The 25675-nt window shown below is 42.8% G+C and overlaps 3 protein-coding genes across 3 annotated transcripts; all 3 read right to left on the bottom strand.

The window, feature by feature from the left end:
* Positions 1–4012: 4012 nt before the first annotated feature.
* LOC308311809 (uncharacterized protein) lies at positions 4013–16339 on the bottom strand (the record flags this gene model as incomplete). The annotated part of the gene is made up of 11 exons (XM_080758586.1): positions 4013–5527; positions 8525–8590; positions 9379–10381; positions 10494–10769; positions 11212–11353; positions 11675–11811; positions 12674–12876; positions 13122–13257; positions 13651–13732; positions 13851–13996; positions 16211–16339. The coding sequence occupies 11 exons, from the start codon at positions 16337–16339 to the stop codon at positions 4023–4025; spliced, it is 3825 nt and encodes a 1274-aa protein (XP_080614712.1). The 3' UTR covers positions 4013–4022.
* An 843-nt stretch (positions 16340–17182) lies between these two features.
* Positions 17183–20381, bottom strand: LOC308312004 (uncharacterized protein; the record flags this gene model as incomplete). The annotated part of the gene is made up of 3 exons (XM_080758848.1): positions 17183–18908; positions 19669–19740; positions 19979–20381. 3 exons carry the CDS (start codon positions 20379–20381, stop codon positions 17458–17460), a joined length of 1926 nt encoding a protein of 641 aa, XP_080614974.1. The 3' UTR covers positions 17183–17457.
* A 29-nt stretch (positions 20382–20410) lies between these two features.
* Positions 20411–24704, bottom strand: LOC308311810 (zinc finger protein 654-like; the record flags this gene model as incomplete). Its single annotated transcript, XM_080758587.1, has 7 exons — positions 24571–24704; positions 23158–23303; positions 22645–22726; positions 22135–22270; positions 21689–21891; positions 21114–21389; positions 20411–21007 (listed from the first exon to the last, which is right to left on the bottom strand). Exons 1-7 carry the CDS (start codon positions 24697–24699, stop codon positions 20411–20413), a joined length of 1569 nt encoding a protein of 522 aa, XP_080614713.1. The 5' UTR covers positions 24700–24704.
* Between the last annotated feature and the right edge of the window lie 971 nt (positions 24705–25675).

The raw sequence follows: 25675 nt of genomic DNA on the forward strand, positions 1-25675 counted from the left end.
ACTGGAATGTGAATTTGTGATAGGGATAGTGTACACATTTTCCCTTTTTTCTAACAGTGTATATAATATATAGGATAGGATATGATTATTATTTTATTTTTTTTATGAATTGAAAACGGAGGACCTTTATGTAACAAGTCTTGGTGCTTTTTCTGGTTTTAGCAGATTTTGGATTGACCTGTACTTTCATTGAACTGTACACATTCTACAAAAGTTCAAACAAACTATGGTGCCAACAGTGGAGGGTAATCACTCCACAGTGCACTGCTACAAGAGAGAAATTTTGGTTTAGAGTAAATTTTAAGATGTACATTAAAGGTTAATTAAATTACATACACTCACTATGAAATAGCTCAAAGCGCTATTGCTGATTACTTAGGTTAGAACTTAGAACTTAGAGCAGGGGTGTCTGGTTAGAACTTAAACCAGGATGTTTCGACTTCTGCCTTCTCCCTGAAGCCGACCCTTGTTATATATTCTCCGACTATGCTTGTCACGATGACTAAGTCAGTTAGAACTATCCATATATGATTCTACCACATCTATCTGATATCAGCACTAGGTCGGCTCGGGCCAAATAGCCTATAGGGATTGTCATACTACTACTAGACATGTCATATAGCTATAGCCCAACGTCCTACTCGGGGACTAAATATCCAATGAGCAATTACTCAGATCCAACAACATGACTGGAAGTCAGAATGCAAATCAGAATATCTTAAACTATAAAGGTTATGGACAATACACATCTGCAGGAAATATATATTTTAATTAAATTTAATGTTGATATGGCAATGGCATGCTGACTAAATAAAGAAAATAAATGGCACTTCATGTCAAAAAGGTTGCTGACCACCCCTTACTGTATGTGTCCACCCAAAGCACTCTTTCAAACTGGCCGACAGCGCAATGTGGAGGTAGCTTAGTTAAGACATACAGCTTTGCAGGTGACAAAGAGGGAAAATAACTTACTGTGGTCACAAAGTACTGTAGGAATGTGTATGCGAGTAAAGTATATACAAATTTGGGATAATTCAAAGTGACTAGATCTGTGCTCGTCAGGCACTCGCCTACTTGGGAACGAAGCAAGATGGTTATAATTAAAAGGATTGCTAAACAACAGACACTCCTCATCGTCCTCCTCCACGGCCTCACCTGGATGAGGGGAGGAGCCTCTCCCCTGACCTGTCCCGTCCCTCCTCATAAGTTCTGGGGCTGCAGACATCAGAACTAATATGACAGGGGAAAAGAAAGAGCAACATAAATTTAGGCAGAGGGAAACAAACTGAATGGGAAGACAGAACAGGACAGGTGGCCACAAGCACAAATATTCCTGGAACATTGTCAATATAAACAAACTGGATTCACTACGTTATGAATGTTATGTTTTTGTTTGTTTGTTTTACTATTTTAACAGCATGGGTATGTGATGGCAAGGGTTGATAACGCCAGTCATCAGTTATTTACCATTAGAGATTGCTTGTGGCGTCAGTGTCTCCGATTGGTTGCACTCCGGTTCAGAATCCTGGTCCGATTTTGGGTCCCAACAAGTGTCACAACCTACAGGAACAGTGTCCTCCCCCTCAGAACCTACAGAAACCCCCTCCCCCTCCTCCCTGATGCATTGCTGCAGCGGCCAGGGAGCAGCCTGAGAGCTGTGTTCGGGAAGCACCACCACTGCCGGCGGCGTTTGGGAAGGACTGCCGCTGCCAGCTTCATTCACCAGAAGTGAAGAGGAAGCCTCGTGAAGTTGTGGGAGTTTGGGAAGGACCACCGCCGCCGGATTCATTTCAGCCAGAAGTGAAGCGGAAGCCATGTCTATTTGTGGGAGTCTGTTAATCACACCACCTGCCAATTTGTGCTTCCCTAGTCAATTAGTGATGACGTCCATTGTCATTCTAGGCCCTCGCCCGGAGAGAATGTCGTCCGTGTGCAGCTCGTGAAAAAGTGCAGATAGGCCTATTTGACTAAATACACATTTTGTGCCAGAACTTTCACATTGATATGAAAGGCCAATATTTCACTCCACGTCTTTAGAATTATTTAATGGGTGCAAACGGAGCATTTATCACATTTATGCAGGGCATATTTCATTTCTACCAAGCGATCTATGCCTGTGATACAGAATTTACAAAGTATATAAATGATCAGACATTCAGACATTCATTGTAACCCAGTCTGAGTTGGTGTGAATCCTCTATCAATACCCTCCCAACATTGGCTTACAATGTGTAGATCTTTAGATTATGTCAACAAACTATTAAGAAACTAAAAAACTGAAAGATTTATTCCATGTGAATTTGAATTGATTGAGTACAATCTGGCTAACATACATAGAAAATAATCACACACATAGGAATAGCATATACTATACTGACAGTGCTTTGCTTTTGGATGGCAGCATATGATTTTGACCCTCATAAATGATTATCCACTGATGCTGGTCTTGTACCTGACCACATACTTTTCCCCCCCTACCTCTACACCACATTTCTCATCTGAAATCAACGATCTACAAACTCACACATAGTCATGGTCCATAATCTCAATGATATCATCCACCAATGCATTATGAGCATCACCTGTAGCATGGCCATTAATCTCACCAGTCATCAATGCCTCATCATGGGCATAATATGTGCTAATCTCACACATGTCACCCACCCACATCCTATCCACCAATGCATCATGTTCACATGTTCCGTGAGCTTGTAGATCTGCCATCGTCTGCGAATGTTCGCCCGTTATGCCATGGCCGTAATTGGGGACGCCGGGGTTCGTGTCGTCAAACAAGTGGAAGCACTTGTGGTTATTCAGATGATATCCGTCATTGAAGCGCTTGCCACAGTCTTTACAGTCGTATGGTTTTTCTCCGGTGTGGGTACGAAGGTGTTGTTTTTCAACGGTGTGGATGATACTGTGTTTCTTCAGATTATGTTTCGAAACTAAATTCTTGCCACAGTCTTTACAGTCGTATGGTTTTTCTCCGGTGTGGGTACGAAGGTGTATCTTCAGATAACTTTTCAGACCGAAATACTTCCCACACACTGTACAGCAGAAAGGTTTTTCCCCGTTGTGGATGATACTAATGTGTCTCTTCAGATTAACTTTCGAAACAAAATTCTTGCCACAGTCTTTACAGTCGTATGGTTTTTCTCCGGTGTGGGTACGAAGGTGTACCTTCAGATAACTTGTCTGACTGAAATACTTCCCACACACTGTACAGCAGAAAGGTTTTTCTCCGGTGTGGGTATGAAGGTGTTGTTTTTCACCGGTGTGGATGATACTAATGTGTTTCTTCAGATGATCTTTCGAAACAAAATTCTTGCCACAGTCTTTACAGTCATATGTTTCTTCTCCGGTGTGGGTACTAAGGTGATTCTTCAGATATTCTTTCCGACTGAAATACTTCCCACACACTGTACAGCGGAAAGGTTTTTCTCCGGTGTGGGTAAGAAGGTGTATCGTCAGATAACGTTTCTGGCCGAAATACTTCCCACACACTGTACAGCAGAAAGGTTTTTCTCCGGTGTGGGTACGAAGGTGTATCTTCAGATGACTTGTCTGACTGAAATACTTCCCACACACTGTACAGCAGAAAGGTTTTTCTCCGGTGTGGGTATGAAGGTGTTGTTTTTCACCGGTGTGGATGATACTAATGTGTCTCTTTAGACTCTCTTTCCAAGCAAAATTCTTGCCACAGTCTTTACAGTCGTATGGTTTTTCTCCGGTGTGGGTACAAAGGTGATTCTTCAGATTGTCTTTCTGACATAAATTCTCTCCACACACATTAGAGTCATATGTTTTTTCACCGGTGTGGGCGATATGAATGTGTCTCTTTAGATTCTGTTTCCAAGCAAAATTCTTGCCACAGTCTTTACAGTCGTATGTTCTTTCTCCGGTGTGGGTACGAAGGTGTTTCCTCAGATTGTCTTTCTGACATAAATTCTCTCCACACACATTAGAGTCATATGGTTTTTCACCGGTGTGGGTGATATGAATGTGTCTCTTTAGATTCTGTTTCAAAGCAAAATTCTTGCACAGTCTTTGCAATCGTATGGTTTTTCTCCGGTGTGGGTGATATGAATGTGTCTCTTTAGATTCTGTTTCAAAGCAAAATTCTTGCCACAGTCTTTGCAATCGTATGGTTTTTCTCCGGTGTGGGTATGAAGGTGTCTCTTCAGATGACTTTTCTGACTGAAAGTCATGCTACACACTGTACAGCGGAAAGGGTTTTCTCCAGTAAGGATACGAAGGTGCATCTTCAGATCACCTTTCAAAGATAAATTCTTTGCACACACTTTATAGTGGAAAGGTTTTTCTCCGGTGTGCAATTGCATGTGTTGCTTCAGATTATTGGACTGACTGAAGCTCTTGCCACAGTCTTTACTGTCGTATGCTTTTTCTCTTGTGTGGATACGAAGGTGTGTCTTCAGATTACCTTTCTTAGAGAAATTCATGGCACACACTTTACAGCTGAAAGGCTTTTCTCCAGTGTGGATACGAAGGTGCATCTTCAGATTACCTTTCTTAGAGAAATTCTTGGCACACACTTTACAGCTGAAAGGTCTTTCTCCAGTGTGGATACGAAGGTGTGTCTCCAGATAACTTGTCCGACTGAAATACTTCCCACACACTGTACAGAGGAAAGGTTTTTCTCCGGTGTGGATAAGAAGGCGTGTCCTCAGGTTGTCAGATGGTCTTTTTTTGGTGTGGATATGAAGGTGTTCCTTCAGATACTGTTCGCTACTGAAACTCTTGTCACACACTTTACAGCGGAAAGGCTTTTCATTAGTATGAATGAGCTGATGTTCCTTCAGATGATGTAAATGAATAAAACCTGTGTTACACAGTTCACAGTGGAAAGGTTGTACGTCAGTGTGCACATGCTTGTGTACCTTCAGGTCTCTCAAACAAATGAAGCTGTTGTCACACACATCACACTGCCAAGGTTTAACTCCAGTGTGGCAACACTGGTGTTGCTTCAGAAACCGTTCGTTACTGAAACTCTCTCCGCACTCTTCACACTGAAAAGGTTTTACACCTGTGTGGAGAGTTTGGTGATTTCTCAGACTATCTAACTTGTTGAAACTCATGTCACACCACTCACAGTTGTGGGTTTTCTTTCCTGTGTGAATCAGATGTCGCGTCTTTACTTCCCCTGGCTGAGTTAAAGTTGAGATAAACAAAGTTTTGATAAACCGTTGATGACTGTAAGGTATTTGTTGGTCTGTGTCTCCTCGTTTCGGGTCGGTTGCAGAGCTGATGCAGGGAGGATCGCCAGGGACCGGAGTAGATGGAGGGGACTCGTCGCCCAATGTTACAACAGGAACGGGAGGGACTAAGTCTACGCAAGCAGTGCTGGTGATTTGCTGACAGGCAGCGGATGGGATCTGTCCATTCCATTGGCAGTAGATGTCCTTGGGGCACCTCTTCATGTGTCTATGGAGGAAGGCCTTAGATGTAAAGGCAAATAGACACTCAGGACAGGAGAAGACCAGAGTCTGGGAAGTTTGGGACGTCACTCCTGATAGCGAATGAGAAGACAGAGAGAGAAGGAGAAAGAAAGACGGGGAGAGGAAGGTAAAAACAGTATCCAGACAACTGGAAATGCTTCATCATATGTCCAGTCTCCTTTGTATGAGCACTTTATAATAATGGACTAAACAGCAGTGTTGGGGAAGTTACTTTTAAAAAGTAAGGCGTTATAGTTATCGTTACTTATCTAAAAAAATAATTTGTTACTTTACTTTACATGAAATTATGAAAGTAACTACTTTACTTTACTTTACTTTACTTTAGAAAATAATAATATAAAAAATGGCCGAAACCGAATACCGGATATAGGAACTTTTTTTTTTAAACTAGATCTATAAAGAATAGGGTTGGGAGACTTGGGACTTCATTAAAAAACATCTAATTAATTGGAGGCTTTGTGATGAATTCATCTCAATTAATCACATTTTAATCGCATATCAATAGGCATATTTGACCTGAGCAGTGAGCTTTTTTTCTACATAAGCATAGGCAATAAAACAAGTAGTAATAATTATAGTGATAATATTATCATTCATTGTTAAAGCTCCAAATGATATTCCCATTCGTCTTTGTGTCTGCCCGTGTGCTCGCAGCAGCGAGTGTGAGGGGTTGGGGAATGGGGTTGTAATAGTGAAACTAACGTTAGCTCCCATGCTAGCTAATAGCTTCCCTCGTCAACAGAACACCACCACAGATCGGGTGGAAGCTGCTGATATCACGTTGCTTGTGCCCGTGGATGGGAAATAAGATTTAAAAGGCTATGGAAGCGTGGATGAAAGGCAAAGCACAGATGTGTGCAAAGTTTTGTCGGATCTGCCTGTGCATTCCGTCTGCTGCAGTGCGTGTGTGTTCTGTCAACTTCTGTGTTGACTGGCTGAATGCATAGTAAAGAGCGTCATAAGCATGCGCCCTTCCTGCGCTGGAAGTAGCAGATCTACAAGGTATCTACCCGTCGCAATGCACAGCACGTTGGGCTTGTACATCTGTGTTTCTCCCGCAGTTTAGTTGAATTATATCGATTCGCAACTTTATTTGCCCCCTTCACTTCAGCAGCACAGAGACGCCTGTATGATGATAGACTCACGGAGCTGCATGGCCAGACTTTTTTCTCTGATCACATAAGTTGACATAACGCCATAACGCGGGTAGCGCTCGCACAATAACTATAGCGCCGTTATGGAATGGGGAAATGTAAAGCGTTAGGTTACAAGTTACTGCAAATAGTAGTTACGTTATGTAACGTAACGCATGTAAGGGCGTTAGTCACAACACTGCTAAACAGTCACATAATGATGTCTTTGATACCAAAATTGGAGCACACGCAGGATATTTGAAGTGAACATTAACCCCTGGCTTCTCCATAGTCTATTCATTGGATAAACTCTCAGTCGATATGTGAAACTAGATACTGATATCTTTGTATATTACAGTTGGGAATGCAAGACGTTTACAGCTTTGCAGGTGACAAAGAGGGGAAAGAACTTGGTGGTCACAAAGTACTGTAGGAATGTGTATGCAAGTAAAGTAAATACAAAATGTGGGATAATTCAAGGTAACTAGGGCCCTCATTTATCAATTGAGTGTAAAATCTGCCACAGATTAGAGTGTAGGTTTCGTAGTACACCCACGTCACCACGGCATTTATAAAGTGATCGCAAACAGCTGATCCTTCCTTAATTTCGTTCCGGCGTTAATAAATGTGACGGCTGAAATCTATCTGGCACGCGCTCGTTTTTGCGACATAAACACATGCAATACGACCATGGAAACCATGGTTACCATGGTAACCCTGGCTGGACTTGCTGCCCCAGCTCTCTCATACACACACAGACACACGCACGCACACGCAACTTGTTGTATCTTAAATAAATAAACCTGCATGAATTAAATAAAGCTGTAGGCCTACCCTGTCCGTTTCTCCTCTCGCTTCGCTTCCCTTGCTGCCCGCCTCACCCCCCCCCCCCCCCCCCCCGCACGCACGCACATATCGCAATTTGCAAGCAACTGTCACTGTGTGTTGTTAGTTGTATTTTTTATTTAATATACAACAAGATATATTAGTGAACGAAAACCTGAACCTGTGAACCATGAATTAAATAACAAATAGGCACACAGCCCCACACACACACACGCTGCTGTTTTGCATAGTTGCTCCTCCTGTCCTGTCTGTCTGTCCGTGACACCGTGACCAACTGACCATGCACGTTCGACAGTCTATTTAGATTGCCTCGCAGTCACTATAGTCACTGCAGTGGCTAGGCTGTCAACTCAACTGTCAATATATGAATGTGCAGCTAAAACCGTAGCCCATGTGGCTGGCACTGGTGGAGTGGTGGTGGTGGGCTGGCTGGGTAGCCTAATAGCCTATACCTATCGCCGATGCGGTTCCCACTGGCACGGTACATTTGGCATTCGAGCGACGCGTCGGGACGAGATTGCACATACCGTAACTCCAGAAAGACATTGGCCTGCTGATGTAGATTAGGCTACAGTAGCCTCCGCAGCTGCAGCACTGCTCTATAGGCTACTTTCCAACGTCCCGTCATGGAAATATTCCAGCACAGACAGCCCAAATCCTCGCATGTATGCGCTCACGCAAAACACTGTTTAAATGGCTTAAATCAAGCACGATTTTAATTGTAAAGTTGGAAATCTCCTACAAATTTCATATGACACAAAGACACATCGTTGATGTATAGGTCTATTCCTTTTTTTCTTTTCTTTTAAATGTAGCCCATATACATAGTTTTATATTAACATTTTAGGAGTGAATACATATGTTTCGATGCCTTTGGCAGCCTCTCAGCTGGTCAAACAATGCTGCTCCGCCGTTCTACGACAGAAAAACAGGTGAGGACAAAGCGTACGACAGCTACCGACCAGACGTGACTTTTTGTCCTGTTGAAAATGTCGCACCCGCCTACTTGGGAACGATGTAAGTTGGGAACAATTAAAAGGATTGCTAAACAACAGACATCGTCCTCACCTGGATGAGGGGAGGAGTCTCTCCCCTGACCTGTCCGCGTAAGTTCTGGGGCTGGAGACATCAGACCTAATATGACAATGGGAGGCAAACAGGGAAATAAACAGAATGAATGGGAAGACATTATCAATATAAACAAACTCACTGGATTCACTATGTTATGAATGTGTTATTTTTGTTTTTACTATTTTAACAGCATGTGATGGCAAGGAGTGAATTCAGTTTGTGTCCGAGCATAGGCATGGCTGAGGCATGGTAACGCCCCGCCTGCCTGTGATTGGTCCACTGCCCGTCTTGACTGTCCTCCGAGATGCAGGTTACTCCGTGGTGAGAGAAATAAATAATAGGCTACAAGAGAATGACAGCTTGGCACGAGCCTTGTAACTAACTTGTACGTTTTATTTTTGTAGAAGAGGCAAACTTATTGTTTATGCCGTTTGCTTTGAGACTGTTGATTATCGTGTATTCATCTAATTATAGTAAACTAATACTATTACAATAAAAAGGATAAAGATGAAGGGAAAATATACCTTTTTATAGTACAATAATGTTTCAAGTTACACAACTCATATTATGGCGTGCATGTTCAATCAATTATTCCATCAAAGCAAACGGCATAAACAATATTAGTTTGCCTATAAATAAAACTTACAAGTTAGCGTTCTCTTGTATCATACTATTACCATACCATACATACTATCCCACCACCCTCACATCAGACTTCCAGCATATCCACCTCGGAGGACAGTGTCGGTAGGCCAATCACAGGCAGGCGGGGCGTTACCATGCCTATGCTCAGACACAAATGGAATTCACGCGATGGCAAGGGTTGAGAACGCCAGTCCTCGGTTATTTACCAATAGAGTTTGCTTGTGGCATCAGTGTCTCCGATTGGTTGCACTCCGGGTCAGAATCCTGGTCCAATGTTAGGTCCCAACTAATGTCAGAACCTACAGTAACAGTGTTCTCCCCCTCAGAACCTACAGAAACCCACTCCTCCTCGCTGATGCATTGCTGCCACGGCAACAGTGGCCAGGGAGCAGCCTGAGAGCTGTGTTCGGGAAGCACCACCACTGCCGGCGGCGTTTGGGAATGACCATTCACAAGAAGTGAAGAGGGAGCCTCGTCTATTTGTGGGAGTTTGTCAAGGACAGCTTCATTCACCAGAAGTGAAGAAGGAGCCTCGTGAAGTTGTGGGAGTTTGGGAAAGACCACCGCCGCCGGATTCATTTTAGCCAGAAGTGAAGAGGAAGCCTTGTCTATTTGTGGGAGTCTGTTAAGGACCACCACTGCCGACTTCATTTTAATCAGAAGTAAAGTGGAAGCCTTGTTTATTCGTGGGAGTCTGGAAAGGACCACCACTGCCGGCTTAATTTTAGTGAGAAGTGAGTTCTCCATGAGCCGCCGCTGCTTCCCAGACGGAAGGGAAGTGAAAGCCTCGTCTAGATCCTCAGGAGTTTCAAAGGAAGTGGAAGCCTTCTCTAAGTCCTCAGCGGTTTCCGAGTACTCCATGAGCCACCCCGGCTTCCTTATCTTACGTCTTGGGCGCTTATTTTCGGAGAACCGTGGTGGAATAAGACTGTGATACATTTTGTCTAGCTGCCAAAAGGACTGCCATAAAGAGTCTAACGCTGGAGTCTCATTCACAGCACGTTCCTCTTTTGTCATTACAGCATGGTCAACACTTGAAGCTGAAGCTGCAGCTACATCAGTGCTGGCCGTACAGTTGTCAGGGACCCAGTCCAAGATCTCTTCTAGGGCAGCATTCTCTGCCGTCTCACTCATCAGATTCTTACAGTTGGCTCGCAGAGCCATGAGGTCACAGAACTCAGGGTCAAAGTGCAAGCCTTTCTTCAGGACCTACAGAAACAGAGTCAGTAAAAACAAAAGATGTGAAAAGTGTCGACCATTCACACAAAAAAGAGGCATTGACATAAACAAATAAAAATACTATCGTTTATGACTTATCCACCTGGAGCAACTCAAAGCGAACTTGGTTGCTGATGGGGCTGGCATCTGCGTTGTACTCCTGGTCAGGCTGTGTGTAGAGCTGGAAGACCATCTTGTAAGCCTCCACCGTGGGCTCCAGGAAGTAGACCAGCAGAGCACAGGCTCTGCACATCTCCAGGTCGTTGGGAAACAGGCCAGCGATGGTCTTGTAGATCAGGGACTTGGTGCCGACGTCATCACAGGACTGAAGGGCCTTGGTGCACAGCTCCACACAGAACTGGAGCCCATCGTTGCCCAACTAACATAAACAATGACAAAATGTTGAATATGACACTGAAATGTGTAAGAGTTGTCTTGTCTTGGATACCACTGAATATTAAAGGTTTTATCTAATATAAATATTCCACCTTCATTATTGGTAAAATATGGGATGGGATTGTTTGTTTTTGTGTTCCTTGCTTTTGCTGTTATGTGTTGTTTTTATGTGTTTGGTTTTCTTTAGTGATTCATGATGTTAACGTGTCTTATTGTGATTTTTTGTCTTTAAAAAAAAACATTTGATAACAAAAAAAAGAAAAACATTTTAACAAATACTGTACACTTTTATACCTCCTTATATAACAATAAGACCTGATGATCATGTTTTAGGGTGGAAGAAAATCACGGCACTCCATCTTTAAGTTCAAGCGCCAAGTCTGCAAAAAAACATAGCTTCTTACTTGAACAAATACTCATCTCACCTCTTCCAGAATGACTCTGATGAACGGGAAGATTGAATGGACATTGGTGGCAGACAGCACCAGCTCATGGCTCTCCTCAAGTAAAACTTGTTTGGAGGTTTTCAACCGCATATGTAGTTTGCTCCATATGAAGACAAGGTCACTGTAGTGTGAGACAATTAAGATAATAAATATTCCTACTTTGTGTACTGTGCAGTTATATTACACCATGTGTGACTTATGTATTAAGACAAACATAAGAAACGTCAAATTAGTAGCATTATCATTCAAGTCCCACAAGCATGTCTCATCCTGGCCACTCTACCAATCATTTACATGCCAAATAGGGATGGTATGGCTGCTGAACTGAGACCACTGGTGCCATTCAAATTCATATACTTTGGTGTGAAACAGCCGTCATAACCTGCTGGTGTGAGACTGGCCATTGTATAGTTTGTGGATTTCTATTGACAGTAAAACCTACCACAAATGGTCCATGTCTCCTCTTCGAAGCTCCTGGTAGAGGAAGGCTCTGGTGAGGGCCAGTAGTGATTCATCCTCTTCCTCGCTCTCCATATTACAGATGACGTGAAGAGCATCTTTGCCATTAAGATTAGCCAGCTGAAAGAAGGAGGAGAACCCAGTGCCATTACATCATTCAAGTCCCATTCAGGGCATATGGATTAATGTGAAATTTCTACAGTACTGTATGGTCCATGTCTTTCTACTGTCCTGCAAAGATGAAGCAGAAATGCCCCCAAAAACATTCTTAACTACCGGTAGTACTATTCTACAGTTTAAACCATTGGGAGTATTTGTTAGTAATAGGACCAATATAGGTCAACTTTGACCTTCAATCAATCCCATTAGGGATGTATGTATGTATGCATCGATTCATACATTGATAAACGATAACCTTATCGATCGATTAACCGGTAGGTTGATAAGCAGTGTTTTTTTGTTTTTTTATCTGAGAATCTTAATTTCCCTAAATGTCTAAGTATGCTGATATACAAAAAGAATACAAAAGGCATATTATATTCCTTAATCAAATTTCGATCAAATTAAATGAAAAGTGCAGTGGCTCGTCTGTCACATTACATGCAAAAACAGAGACGTCTCTGTGGCTACCAAGATGGGGGGGGGGGATTTTTTTAACCGGCCCACAAGTGCGTTCCTTGGCCACACATGAGCAGACAGCATTACATTCACAGAAAAACACCCAATGGTAGAACCGCAGAATTTTCGATGAATTGTTAACTGTTAAGTAACAGTTAAAAATGAATCAAATTAATGAAGAATTTCTTACCGGGGGGGGGGGGGGGGGGGGGGGACGACAGAAGGCATGACTTTTCAGAGTAAAATATGCCATATCTGCTGGCACTCTAGCGCCTTTATTTTGAAATATGCTGGCGCATCCGTTGTGTTAACATTCCTATCCCTCATACACATCATCTCTATACAACACAGTCACTCAGCCCACCTCTTTGTTCAGAAGGTCGTTCTGGGAGGTTTTGTGAAGCCAGGTGAGGTACACCTGGAGGAAGAAGGGATGTTCTCCTGCTGTGGGATGCTGAGAGCAGCACTTGGCCAGGGCCATAGCCTCGCTGACCCTCTCACAGGTCAACAGGTAGCGTACCCGCAGCTCCAACAACACCGGCACCTGGGTGCTGATATATCGGTCCACTGTGGAGGAGTCAAACAGGAGAAGATAGTCCATATTTAGTAACGTCAATGAAGAGCGCATGTGGAATGAGTCACTTACATTAAATTATACTGGGTGCCAGCATTCTATCCCGTTGTGTAATGAGCTAGCTGTCTCCACAGTGGAAACACTGATTAACAGGATTGTAAAGAATTATGATCAAAATTAAAAACAAAATTGGCGTAGATCTGTCCAGCACTGGTTTGTTGTTTTCACCGTTACAAACCTTGAGTCTGAGGTAATGTGGACCGTGTGAGGATGGACTGCAGAGTGACGTTCCCCCATGGCCCGCCATCTTGTAAACAATTAATCACCTCAAGCAAGTGAACATTCTGATGCCTTGCAAGGGACATATGACATTCCTGCATGACATTCCACACAGTAGGGGGAAAAAAGAAAATAAATTGCAGCCTCACGTTTTGAAAAACCCTGCTTTCTCCCCTGCTGAAAAACAGCAGGGAGAACAGGATAGACAATCATAATGTACACAATTATTTCTACTCTCTTATGTCTAACCTTTGCAATGAGATTACAATTAGAGGAGCATGCGACATCATCCCTAATGGACATTAAATCCTATTTCATCTTCACCCAGGAATGCCTCACACTTTGAGAAGCCCTGATATGTAGATACATACAGTATATATTTGAGTGGTGCTGCATTTAAGGGGCAACAATGACGGCTGTTGTCAAATCCATTCAAAGAAATACCGGTACATAATTAAGCTAAGTCAGAAAATGGTTTGAAGCCTCACCTGGAATGTAACAGTGAAGTGTTTCAGTGGATCCTGATCGAAGTCATTCTTGTCAAAGAACAGCAAGAGCTCAAACACACTCCTGCGAGGGAACAGAAATCCTATGAATTACTGTTCGGGCAAAAAAATTATTCTTTAGTTGAAATATGCGGCCAGTTTCCCCAACAGTCCGAACAAAGGCCTACACCAGGGTTACTTACAAGGCCAGACTGCTGAGCATGTAGTGTACATCATCACAGCCTACCGGAAACGAGTACGATTCTCGGTCAAAATAGCAAAGAGCAATCTCGAGGATCCTGAGTTGAGGCAGTGGAGTCTGCCAGTGACATGTGTAGTCCTCCACCAGCTTTAAGAGAGAAATGTGGGAGAGAAAGAAAAAACTAGAGTTGGGGAACAATTTCCATCCATTAAACCCATTATGGCACACCAGTCCAAGAGGAACTTGAAGTCAACATTCAGGGGTTGATCTCACAGGCACTTTCTCGTCGGGCAAGTAGCCTACATGTCATGTCATTTGCCCAAAGGACATGCCCACTTACACAAAAAAATAATCCATTATGAAATGATAGTACATTTAAAAAAAAAAGTGTGGTTCCTTGAGTATGCAGCAGTGATGTCAATAGGGTCCCTGGAACCAGGAGTGGTCTTTTAGTTGGGTCCCAGGGACATTGTATGAGTCCTACTTCAACAGCGTTAGAGTACAGTAGCCCAAAAAATAGTAATGTAAATTACTAAACCTAACCTTAACGAACCTTAACGAAAAGATGAAATTACCTACCTAGGTTCCATCCTGGAGGCCAATCTTTCCGGTGATAAAACGGCCACCAACGTAATCAAAAAAGTCAATCAAAGAACAAGATTCCTTTACAGGATCTCCTCACTGGTCAACAAATACACCTTGAAGACCTTAACAGGAGCCCTCGTACAAGGTTTCTTTGACTATGCATCCACCTCGTGGTACCACAGCACCTCAAAGGCCCTTAAAACAAGGCTCCAGACCTCCCAAAACAAACTGGTCAGGCTCCTACTTGGCCTCACCCCCCGAACCCACCTCACCCCTGCCCACTTTGACAGGCTGGGATGGCTTAGGGTCGACGACAGAGTACAGCATCTTGCAATGGGTCTGGTCCACAAGATTCGATACACCACCAAGATACCCATGTACCTGTCTAAATACTTCCTTAATGTAAACGAAGTCCACACCCACAACACCAGAGGGAGTGCAACAAACCATGTAAAACCCAGATTCGGCACAAACAAGGGACTTAATTATTTTCGCTCCTATGCCACCAAAATGTGGACCGCCCTACCAACAGTCATTAAGACATGTGAATCCCTTGACTCCTTCAAAATCGCTCTCAAAGGGCACCTACGGATGGCTGCAATTCGAAACTGGCCTCTGTAAAATCTGAATCCCCCCCACCGCCCCCCCTTTTCCCCTCACTGTATATGTATCCTTTCCCTTTTTGCCTCCTACATGATGAATTCCTGTTCTGTTCTTTGACTACATAGAAGTGTCTATTTGTATGTCTCTAAATGTTTTGATGAATTGAACAATGTGGACCCTGTTGTAAACAAGTGTAATGCTTAATTGGGTCGTCCACTCACAGTTGACAGTCTCTGTATTGAGTTTGTGCTTAAAATGTACTGTAATTCTACAAACTGTTAATAAATATTTCAATCAATCAATCAACCCGTGTCTAATCAATGACTAGTCTACTCTAAACTAAGTATGCTCCCCTACAAGACCTGTATATCCAGTCATTGTGGGGCATAAACAAGAAGTAGACCTTAATTGTCGAATATTTAAGCATGTTATAATCATGTATGGTTTACTTTAACATTTTTATTTTTTTACATTTTGGGGAAAGAAGAGACACCGAGGTGCCCACTTTTCCTTGGTGCCTGTTATAATCTTGTTATCGCCCATGGCTGTGTACTTTTACGTGAGACAGTGTACTTGATATGTATTGTGTACTGCCTGAAATGTAGCATAATTTATAGTTAGGCTACGAGAGACATCTCAGACAGCAAGGTCAGCCTTGCTGCAGTTAGCAGTTATTAGCCATGTCTGATATCTTGTGGTCACGTCATTATGATCCAACACTATATATGTTCCCGTTTGTGTAATAAACTTTGTTAGTCTTTAGCGTCGTGTCGCGTCATCACACACCACCCAGCCTGCACACACTACCCGTCTGTCAAACCAGACGAGGGTCCAGTACTTAAGTTTACCTTTACCTTTCCTGTTTTACCTTCCTGTAGATAAGGATATGGTTTCAGGGCTAATAGCTATCCATCTGTCTGCAATAATTAGGTTGTTAAAACAGGTGCACAAGTAATCATTAGATCAGTAGATCAGCTCAAATAAGAAATGCATCTGAAACAACTTGAAAACTAGTTTTTAACTTCTCAAACATGCGGTCTAGAGGCGTTAGCCAACTTATATTGATCTCTGGGGGAGGGGAACCCTGCAAACTTGCTGCTGCATGCATGCGTTCTCCTGCACAAGGTTTACTTTGTATTATAATGAATGAAACAGTGTCCCCGACTGTCTTACCTTGCGGAATCCAGAACAGAAAGCTTTACCGTCCACCTGCAGCGCATGACTCGAACAAACATTTGTAAATAAACTTTGTAATCGTTTCTCGAAGCCCTCTAAGTCGAGAGCACTGCCTTCCTCCGCCATACTGCTTTCTGTTGTCTTCTTCGACTTCTTGTTTTGGTTTTCATAGGGGGTTGTAACTCCATAGTCGTTGCAATGCTGCCATCTACTGGAATGTGAATTAGTGATTGCAAAGTGTGTACACCCTTTTTTTCTAACATTGTATTTTGCGAAATGTATATCTGTATGTTTTGATGAATTGAAAATGGAGGATCTTTAAGTCTTAGTGCTTTTTCTGGTTTTATCCTTTTAGCAGATTTTGTATTGACCAATGACCTGTACTTGTATTGGAACTCTACACATCCTGCAAATGTTCAATCAAAAAACAAAAACTATGGGTGCCAATGCTCTATGGTGCCAACAGTGGAGGGTAATCACTCCACAGTGCACTTCCACAAAAGAGGATTTTTGGTTTAAAATACATTTAAAGATATATATTGTATACTTTAAAAGTCAATGAAATTACACCCCCTCACCTTTCTCTATGCAAATCAGAATAACTATGAATTATAAAGGTTATGGACACTATACATCTTTAGGAAATATATATTTGTGGTGTCATGATGCTGACAAGGTATGCTAACTAAGAAAATAAATGGCAAAAAGGTTGCCGACCACTCATGTGTCCACATCCACAATCACAGGATTCACAGAACAGTTCTAATTTAAGTTCTAACCCAGTCTGAGTTGGTGTGAATCCTTATTCCCTCAGTGTCAATACCCTCTCAACATTGTTTGTTAATTTCAAATAACGCCCAAATGTTCTCAGTGGTGTGGTTCTTGACATGTGACATAAAACAACCAACAAAGTGGCTTACAATGTGTAGTTTTTAGATTATGGTCAACAAATTATTAAGAAACAAAATAAAACAGTGAAAGATTTATTCCATTTGATTTCCAATTGATTGAGTACAATCAGGGTAACATACAAATTGGCCTAATGCAAAACAGAAAAATAATCACACCCATATTAGGGATAACATACAGACAGTGCTTTGCTTTTGGATGGCAGCATATATGATTTTGACCCTCATAAATGATTATCCACTGACGGTGGTCGGGTAGCTCACCTCAAACGTTTTCCCTCTACCTCTACACATCACATTTGACATTTCTTATCTGAAATCAACCGATCTACAAACTCACACATAGTCATGGTTCATAATCTCAATGATATCATCCACCAATGCATTATGAGCATCACCTGTAGCATGGCCATTAATCTCACCAGTCATCAATGCCTCATCATGGGCATAATCTGTGCTAATCTCACACATGTCACCCACCCACATCCTATCCACCAATGCATCATGTTCACATGTTCCGTGAGCTTGTAGATCTGCCATTGTCTGCGAATGTTCGCCTGTTATGCCATGGCCGTAATTGGGGACGCCAGGGTTTGTGTCGTCAAACAAGTGAAAGCACTCGTGGTTATTCAGATGACGTCCGTCATTGAAGTGCTTGCCACAGTCTTTACATTCGTATGTTTTTTCTCCAGTGTAACAGAAATTCTTGTGTGTCCTCAGAATGTCATATGGTCTTTCTCCGAAGTGGATACGAAGGTGTTCCTTCAGATACTGTTCGCTACTGAAACTCTTGTCACACACTTTACAGCGGAAAGGCATTTCATCAATGTGGATGAGCTGATGTACCTCCAGATGACGTAAATGACTAAAACCTGTGTTACACAGTTCACAGTGGAAAGGTTGTACGTCAGTGTGCACATGCTTGTGTATCTTCAGGTCTCTCAACCAAATGAACCTCTTGTCGCACACATCACACTGCCAAGGTTTAACTCCAGAATGGTAGCGCTGGTGTTTCTTCAAATAGACTTTGCTACTGAAACTCTTGCTGCACTCTTTGCAGTGAAAAGGTTTTTCTCCAGTGTGGCCAGTTAGGTGATTTCTCAGACTAGATAACCTGCCAAAATTCATGTCACACTGTTCACACTGGAAATGTTTAACTCCAGTGTGGCAACGCTGGTGTTTCTTCAGAAACTGTTTGTTACTGAAACTCTCATCGCACTCTTCGCAGTGGAACGTTTTTTCTCCAGTGTGGAGAGTTAGGTGCTTTCTCAGACTAACTAACCTGGTGTAACCTATGCCACACTCTTCACACTGAAAAGGTTTTACACCAGTGTGGAGAGTTTGGTGATTTCTCAGACTATCTAACTTGTTGAAACTCATGTCACACCACTCACAGTTGTGGGTTTTCTTTCCTGTGTGAATCAGATGATGCGTCTTTACTTCCCCTGGCTGAGATAAAGTTTTGATAAATCGTTGATGACTGTAAGGTATTGGTTGGTCTGTGTCTCCTCGTTTTTGGTCGGTTGCAGAGGTGATGCAGGGAGGGTCGCCGGGGAATGGAGTAGATGGAGGGGACTCGTCGCCCAATGTTCCAACAGGAACTAAGTCTACGCAAGCAGTGCTGGAGATTTGCTGACGGGCAGCTGAGGGGATCTGTCCATTCCATTGGCAGTAGATGTCCTTGTGGCGCCTCTTCATGTGTCTATGGAGGAAAGCCTCAGATGTGAAGGAAAATAGACACTCAGGACAGGGGAAGACCAGAGTCTGGGAAGTTTGGGATGTCACTCCTGATAGCGAGAGAGAAGACAGAGAGAGAGAGAGAGAGGGAGAGAGGAAGGTAAAAACAGTATCCAGACAGAAAATGCTTTGTCATCTGTCCAGTCTCCTTTGTAGGAGCATTATGGCTTCCCTGTTAAGTATAATAATGGACTAAACAGAACACGATGTGTTTGATACCAAAATTGGAGCACACGCAGGATATTTGAAGTGAAGCATTTACCACTGGCTTCTGCATAGTCTATTCATTGGATCAGTCGATATGTGCACAAGTTACAAATAAGGCAGGCTTCGTGCATTACAGCTGGCAATGCAAAAACGTTTCCAGCTTTGCAGGTGACAAAGAGGGGAAATAAATGACTGTGGTCACAAAGTGCTGCCCAGGGGGCTGGGCCGAATCCGGCGAGCCACCCCACGTCCGAAACGGTTGAGAAATTACAGAGTTACCGTGTGGGGGTCCCTCTACTGTACCCTGTACTGTACTGGCACACCCGAAATCATCATATATACAGTTAATATATGCGTGTGTGTGTTTGTTAGGTTGCGCACAGGTGGTGAAAAACTACCATGCTATTTTCGTGCTCATACCTACCCACACACATGGATAGCTCTGTAAGGGAGTGGTTGCACCACTCAAAAATGTGAGATAATTCAAAGTGACTAGATCTGTGCTCGTCGGGAACCCGCCTACTTTGGAACGATGCAAGTTGGGAATTAAAAAAAAGGATTGCTAAACAACAGACTCCTCATCGTCCTCCTCCACGTCCTCACCTGGATGAGGGGAGGAGTCTCTCCCCTGACCTGTCCCTTCCCTCCTCACAAGTTCTGGGGCAGACATCAGACCTAATAATATGACAGGGGAAAAGAAAAAGCAACATACATTTAGGGAAACAAACGGAATGAATGGGAAGACAGAACAGGACAGGTGGCCACAAGCACAAATATTCCTGGAACAAACATTATCAATATAAATAATGTTTCACTATGTTATGAATATGAATATGTTATGTTTTTTTGTACTATTTTAACAGCATGGGTATGTGATGGCGAGGGTTGATAAAGCCAGTCCTCTGTTATTTACCATTGGAGTTTGCTTGTGGCATCAGTGTCTCCGATTGGTTGCACTCCGGTTCAGAATCCTGGTATGATTTTGGGTCCCAACAAGTGTCAGAACCTACAGGAACAGTGTCCTCCACCTCAGAACCTACAGAAACCCCCTCCCCCTCCCCGCTGATGCATTGCTGTAGCAGCACCAGTGGCCAGGGAGCAGCCTGAGAGCTGTGTTCGGGAAGCACCACCACTGCCGGCGGCGTTTGGGAAGGACTGCCGCTGCCAGCTTCATTCACCAGAAGTGAAGAGGAAGCCTCGTGAAGTCGTGGGAGTTTGGGAAGGACCACCGCCACCGGATTCATTTTAGCCAGAAGTGAAGAGGAAGCCTTGTCTATTTGTGGGAGACTGTTAAGGACCACCACTGCCGACTTCATTTTAATCAGAAGTAAAGTGGAAGCCTTGTTTATAAATCCTCATGGGTTTCTGAGTTCTCCATGAGTCGCCGTGGCTTCCCAGACGGAAGGGAAGTGAAAGCCTCGTCTAGATCCTCAGGAGTTTCAAAGGAAGTGGAAGCCTTCTCTAAGTCCTCAGCGGTTTCCGAGTACTCCATGAGCCACCCCGGCTTCCTTATCTTACGTCTTGGTCGCTTCTTTTCTGAGAACCGTGGTGGGATAAGACTGTGATACATTTTGTCTAGCTGCCAAAAGGAGTCTAACGCTGGAGTCTCATTCACAGCACGTTTCTCTTTTGTCATTACAGCATGGTCAACACTTGAAGCTGAAGCTGCAGCTACATCAGTGCTGGCCATACCCCGTTCAGTTGTCATGTGATTCTTCTTGTCGTCTTTAGTTTGGTGTGCCACTTCTGTTCTTTGCTGGAAGTTGCTTGAATGGATGCTTAAATGCAAACCGGACTCTTTGATGCAGTTGTCAGGGACCCATTCCAAGATCTCTTCTAGGGCAGCATTCTCTGCCGTCTCACTCATCAGATTCTTACAGTTGGCTCGCAGAGCCATGAGGTCACAGAAGTCAGGGTCAAAGTGCAAGCCCTTCTTCAGGACCTACAGAGTCAGTAAAAACAAAAGATGTGAAAAGTGTCGACCATCGATTGTTTCACACAAAAAAGAGGCATTGACACAAACAAATAAAAATACTATTGTTTATGACCTGGAGCAACTCAAAGCGAACTTGGTTGCTGACGGGGCTGGCATCTGCGTTGTACTCCTGGTCAGGCTGTGTGTAGAGCTGGAAGACCATCTTGTAAGCCTCCACCGTGGGCTCCAGGAAGTAGACCAGCAGAGCACAGGCTCTGCACATCTCCAGGTCGTTGGGAAACAGGCCAGCGATGGTCTTGTAGATCAGGGACTTGGTGCCGACATCATCACAAGACTGAAGGGCCTTGGTGCACAGCTCCACACAGAACTGGAGCCCATCGTTGCCCAACTAACATAAACAATGTCAAAATGTTGAATATGAACACTGAAATGTGTAGAAATTGTCTTGTCTTGAATACCACTGAATTCTATTAAAGGTTTAATCTAATATAAATATCCCACCTTCATTATTGGTAAAATAATTACTTTCCAGTCTGGCTAAGCCATTATTCATACATTTTAAAATAAAATAAATTGGCCATGCTCTGAACAAAAAACAAGAAAAAAGATTAATCGATTAACTATTAACATCCCTATCCCTAAGCTCATACACATCAGCTCTATACAAGACAGAGTCACTCAGCCCACCTCTTTGTTCAGAAGGTCATTCTGGGAGGTTTTGTGAAGCCAGGTGAGGTACACCTGGAGGAAGAAGGGATGTTCTCCTGCTGTGGGATGCTGAGAGCAGCACTTGGCCAGGGCCATAGCCTCGCTGACCCTCTCACAGGTCAACAGGTAGCGTACCCGCAGCTCCAACAATACCGGCACCTGGGTGCTGATATATCGGTCCACTGTGGAGGAGTCAAACAGGAGAAGATAGTCCATATTTAGTAACGTCAATGAAGAGCGCATGTGGAATGAGTCACTTACATTAAATTATACTGGGTGCCAGCATTCTATCCCGTTGTGTAATGAGCTAGCTGTCTCCACAGTGGAAACACTGATTAACAGGATTGTAAAGAATATGATAAAATTAAAAACAAAATTGGCGTAGATCTGTCCAGCACTGGTTTGTCGTTTTCACCGTTACAAACCTTGAGTCTGAGGTAATGTGGACCGTGTGAGGATGGACTGCAGAGTGACGTTCCCCCATGGCCCGCCATCTTGTAAACAATTGCTCACCTCGAGCAAGTGAACATTCTGATGCCTCGCAAGGGACATATGACATTCCTGCATGACATTCCACAGTAGGGGGAAAAAAGAGAATAAATTGCAGCCTCACGTTTTGAAAAGCCCTGCTTTCTCCCCTGCTGAAAAACAGCGGGGAGAACGGGATAGACAATGCACACAATTATTTCTACTCTTATTTCTAACCTAGTTTGCGATGAGATTACAATTAGAGGAGCCTGCAATATTATCCCTAATGGACATTAAATCCTATTTCATCTTCACCCATGTTTGAAAGGCATGCCTCACACTTTGAAAAGCCATGCTATGTAGATACATACAGTATATATTTTAGTGGTGCTGCATTTAAGGGGCAACCCTTCAAAGAAATACCAGTACATAATTAAGCTAAGTCAGAAAATGGTTTGAAGCCTCACCTGGAATGTAACAGTGAAGTGTTTCAGTGGATCCTGATCGAAGTCATTCTTGTGATAGAACAGCAAGAGCTCAAACACACTCCTGTGATGGAACAGAAAACTTATGAATTACTGTTCAGGCAATAAATTGATTCTTTAGTTGAAATATGCGCCCAGTTTCCCAACAGTCCAAACGAAGGCCTCTTGACTATTGTAACTCCCTCCTCACTGGCCTACCGGCATGTGCACTACTGCACTTAAGCCTGTCCAACTGATCCAAAAATGCCGACTTAGATAGCATTTTATACAGACTTATAACATGTTACGTAGACAGCACTAGAATTGCATTTTATGTAGTCATAGCATATGTATAGTATAATATACCGGTAGTATGTATAGTTTCATTACATAGATATTCCACTGTTACGTTCTTAGCTTGGTTGTTAAAGCCTTGCTTTTTGTAATTGCTTAAATGTAAATCGCTCTGGATTAAGAGCGTCTGCTAAATGCCTAAATTGTAAATTGGTTACTTACAAGGCCAGACTGCTGAGCATGTAGTGTACATCATCACAGCCTACTGGAAACGAGTAAGATTCTCGATCAAAATAGCAAAGAGCAATTTCGAGGACCCTGAGTTGAGGCAGTGGAGTCTGCCAGTGACATGTGTAGTCTTCCACCAGCTTTAAGAGAGAAATGTGGGAGAGAAAGAAAAAAACAATAAATTGTTGGGGAACATCTATATCCATTAAACCCATTATGGCACATTAGTCCAAGAGGAACTTCAGGGGTTGACACTAAGATCTCACAGGCACTTGCTCATTGGGCAAGTACGGGTCTCGTGAGGATGCAGCAGTGATGTAAATTTGATGCAACTCATGATTGCCTGAGTTTGCAGGCTACCTTGGTGTAACATTTGATTTTGTCCAAAATGTAAAAACAAAAAATATTTAAAAAAATGGTACATTTAAGTAATGTAAATTAGGCATTATGTGAACGACTGAACGTGCTCGGTACATCATTATAAGACTACTTCTTGTTTATGCCCTAAAATGACTGGATATACAGGTTTTGTAGCAATTTGTAGCACTAGCCATTGTAGAGATAAGCTGTTATGAGCTACTTTCTGTCAAGAAATTCTCTGCAGGTGATTCTTTTTCGAAGTGTTGGAGTTTGGAATCACTCGTTTTTATTAACGGGTCGCGCAGGTGCCTCCTGCATTATGTTTTTTTTCTCCATTGCTCTGTAAAGCACCTTGAGCTGCATTTCATGTCATGAAAGGTGCTATACAAATAAAGTTTTATTATTATTATTATTATGTGCAAAACAGGTGGTACGCACTACGCAGGACCGTTCAGCGTTCAGTGACTTCGAGGAGTGCTTCCAAAGTCCAACACTTGGAAATATTATCACCTGCAGAGAATTTCTTGTACGGTGGATTGTTATGAAACAAAAGCTTGGCAGATTGAAAGAGGATAATTCAAGCTGGCCCTACAGCTGCAATGTTGGTGAGATTAACGTTGTTTAATACAAGCACATCGCAAAAGCAAATTGGGTGAATGGGGAGTCAATAATGGAGGGTATTGCAACTCATCCTATTATAAAAACAATCTAGAGTTGCAAATTGCGGCTATAGGTGACAGTCATGTTTCAGGGCTAAATAACTATCCACCTGTCTGCAATAATTAGATTGTTAAAACATTACACAAGTAATTTCATATATCAGTAGATAAGATTCATTAATCAGAAATTCATCTGAAACAACTTGAAAACTTGTTTGAGGACAAGTTTTTAACTTCTTCCTCAAACATGCGGTCTAGAGTTTAGCCAACTTATATTGATCTCTGGGGGAGGGGAACCCTGCAGACTTGCTGCTGCATGCATCCCGTTCTCCTGCACAAGGTTTACTTTGTATTTTAATGAATGAAACTGTGTATCTGACTGTCTTACCTTGCGGAATCCAGAACAGAAAGCTTTACCGTCCACCTGCAGCGCATGACTCGAACAACCATTTGTAAATAAACTTTGTAATCGTTTCTCGAAGCCCTCTAAGTCGAGAGCACTGCCTTCCTCCGCCATACTGCTTTCTGTTGTCTTCTTCGACTTCTTGTTTTGGTTTTCATGGCGTTTGTAACTTCATAGTCGTTGCAATGCCGCCATCTACTGGAGTAATATCTTCAAGTTACAGCAGTGGTTCTCAAACTTGTCTTGTGGATTGATTGATTGATTGATTGATTGATTGATTGATTGATTGATTGATTTCACAGTATGTAAACTAAAGCACAAGTCAATACAAAAGTCAATACAAAAAGAAAAACGTTGTGGAAAGCACAAGACTTATTTACATTAGGGTTCACCATTTTCAATTCATCATCACAATTAAAGGCGTACATATACACTTCTATGAAGAAACAGGAAATCATCATATAAAGAAAGTAAAAAAGGGAAAAACATGTCTACAGTGTGGGTGGGTGGAGGGATTCACATTTCTTAATGACTGTTGGTAGGGCGTCCCACATTTTCGTGGCATAGGAGCTAAATTAATTTAATCCCTTGTTTCAGCCGGATCTGGGTTGCACGTGGTTTGTTGAACTCCCTCTGGTCTTGTGAGTGTGGACTTCATTGACATTAAGGAAGTATTTTGACATGGTACATGGGTATCTTGGTGATGTAGTGAATCTTGTAGACCAGGCCCATTGCAAGATGCTGTTGCTGTACTCTGTCGTCAACCCTAATAGCCATTCTATCCCATACCCAAAATGGGCATGGGTGAGGTGGTCTGGAGTCTGGAGCCTTGTTTTAAGGGCCTTTGTATTGATTGATTGAACATTTTCACAACATAACGTCACGCCGCAGTGTTAAGCGATTCACCGCTCACCCAAACACATGTCTCTGTTTTTACTAACCACAGTTTCGGTGGTCACCTTAACACCTAAAGTATAAAGAGGCCTTATTCTTGCATGAAGCACTCCCTAGTACTTTGCATCAGGATACAAATTAGTAACCATGTTTCATTAAACAAGAAGGACTCACGTCATAACTGCCAGGTGCAGCA

The sequence above is a fragment of the Protomyctophum bolini genome (assembly GCF_963924005.1).
Source record: "Protomyctophum bolini genome assembly, chromosome: 24".
Classification (NCBI taxonomy): Eukaryota; Metazoa; Chordata; class Actinopteri; order Myctophiformes; family Myctophidae; genus Protomyctophum; species Protomyctophum bolini.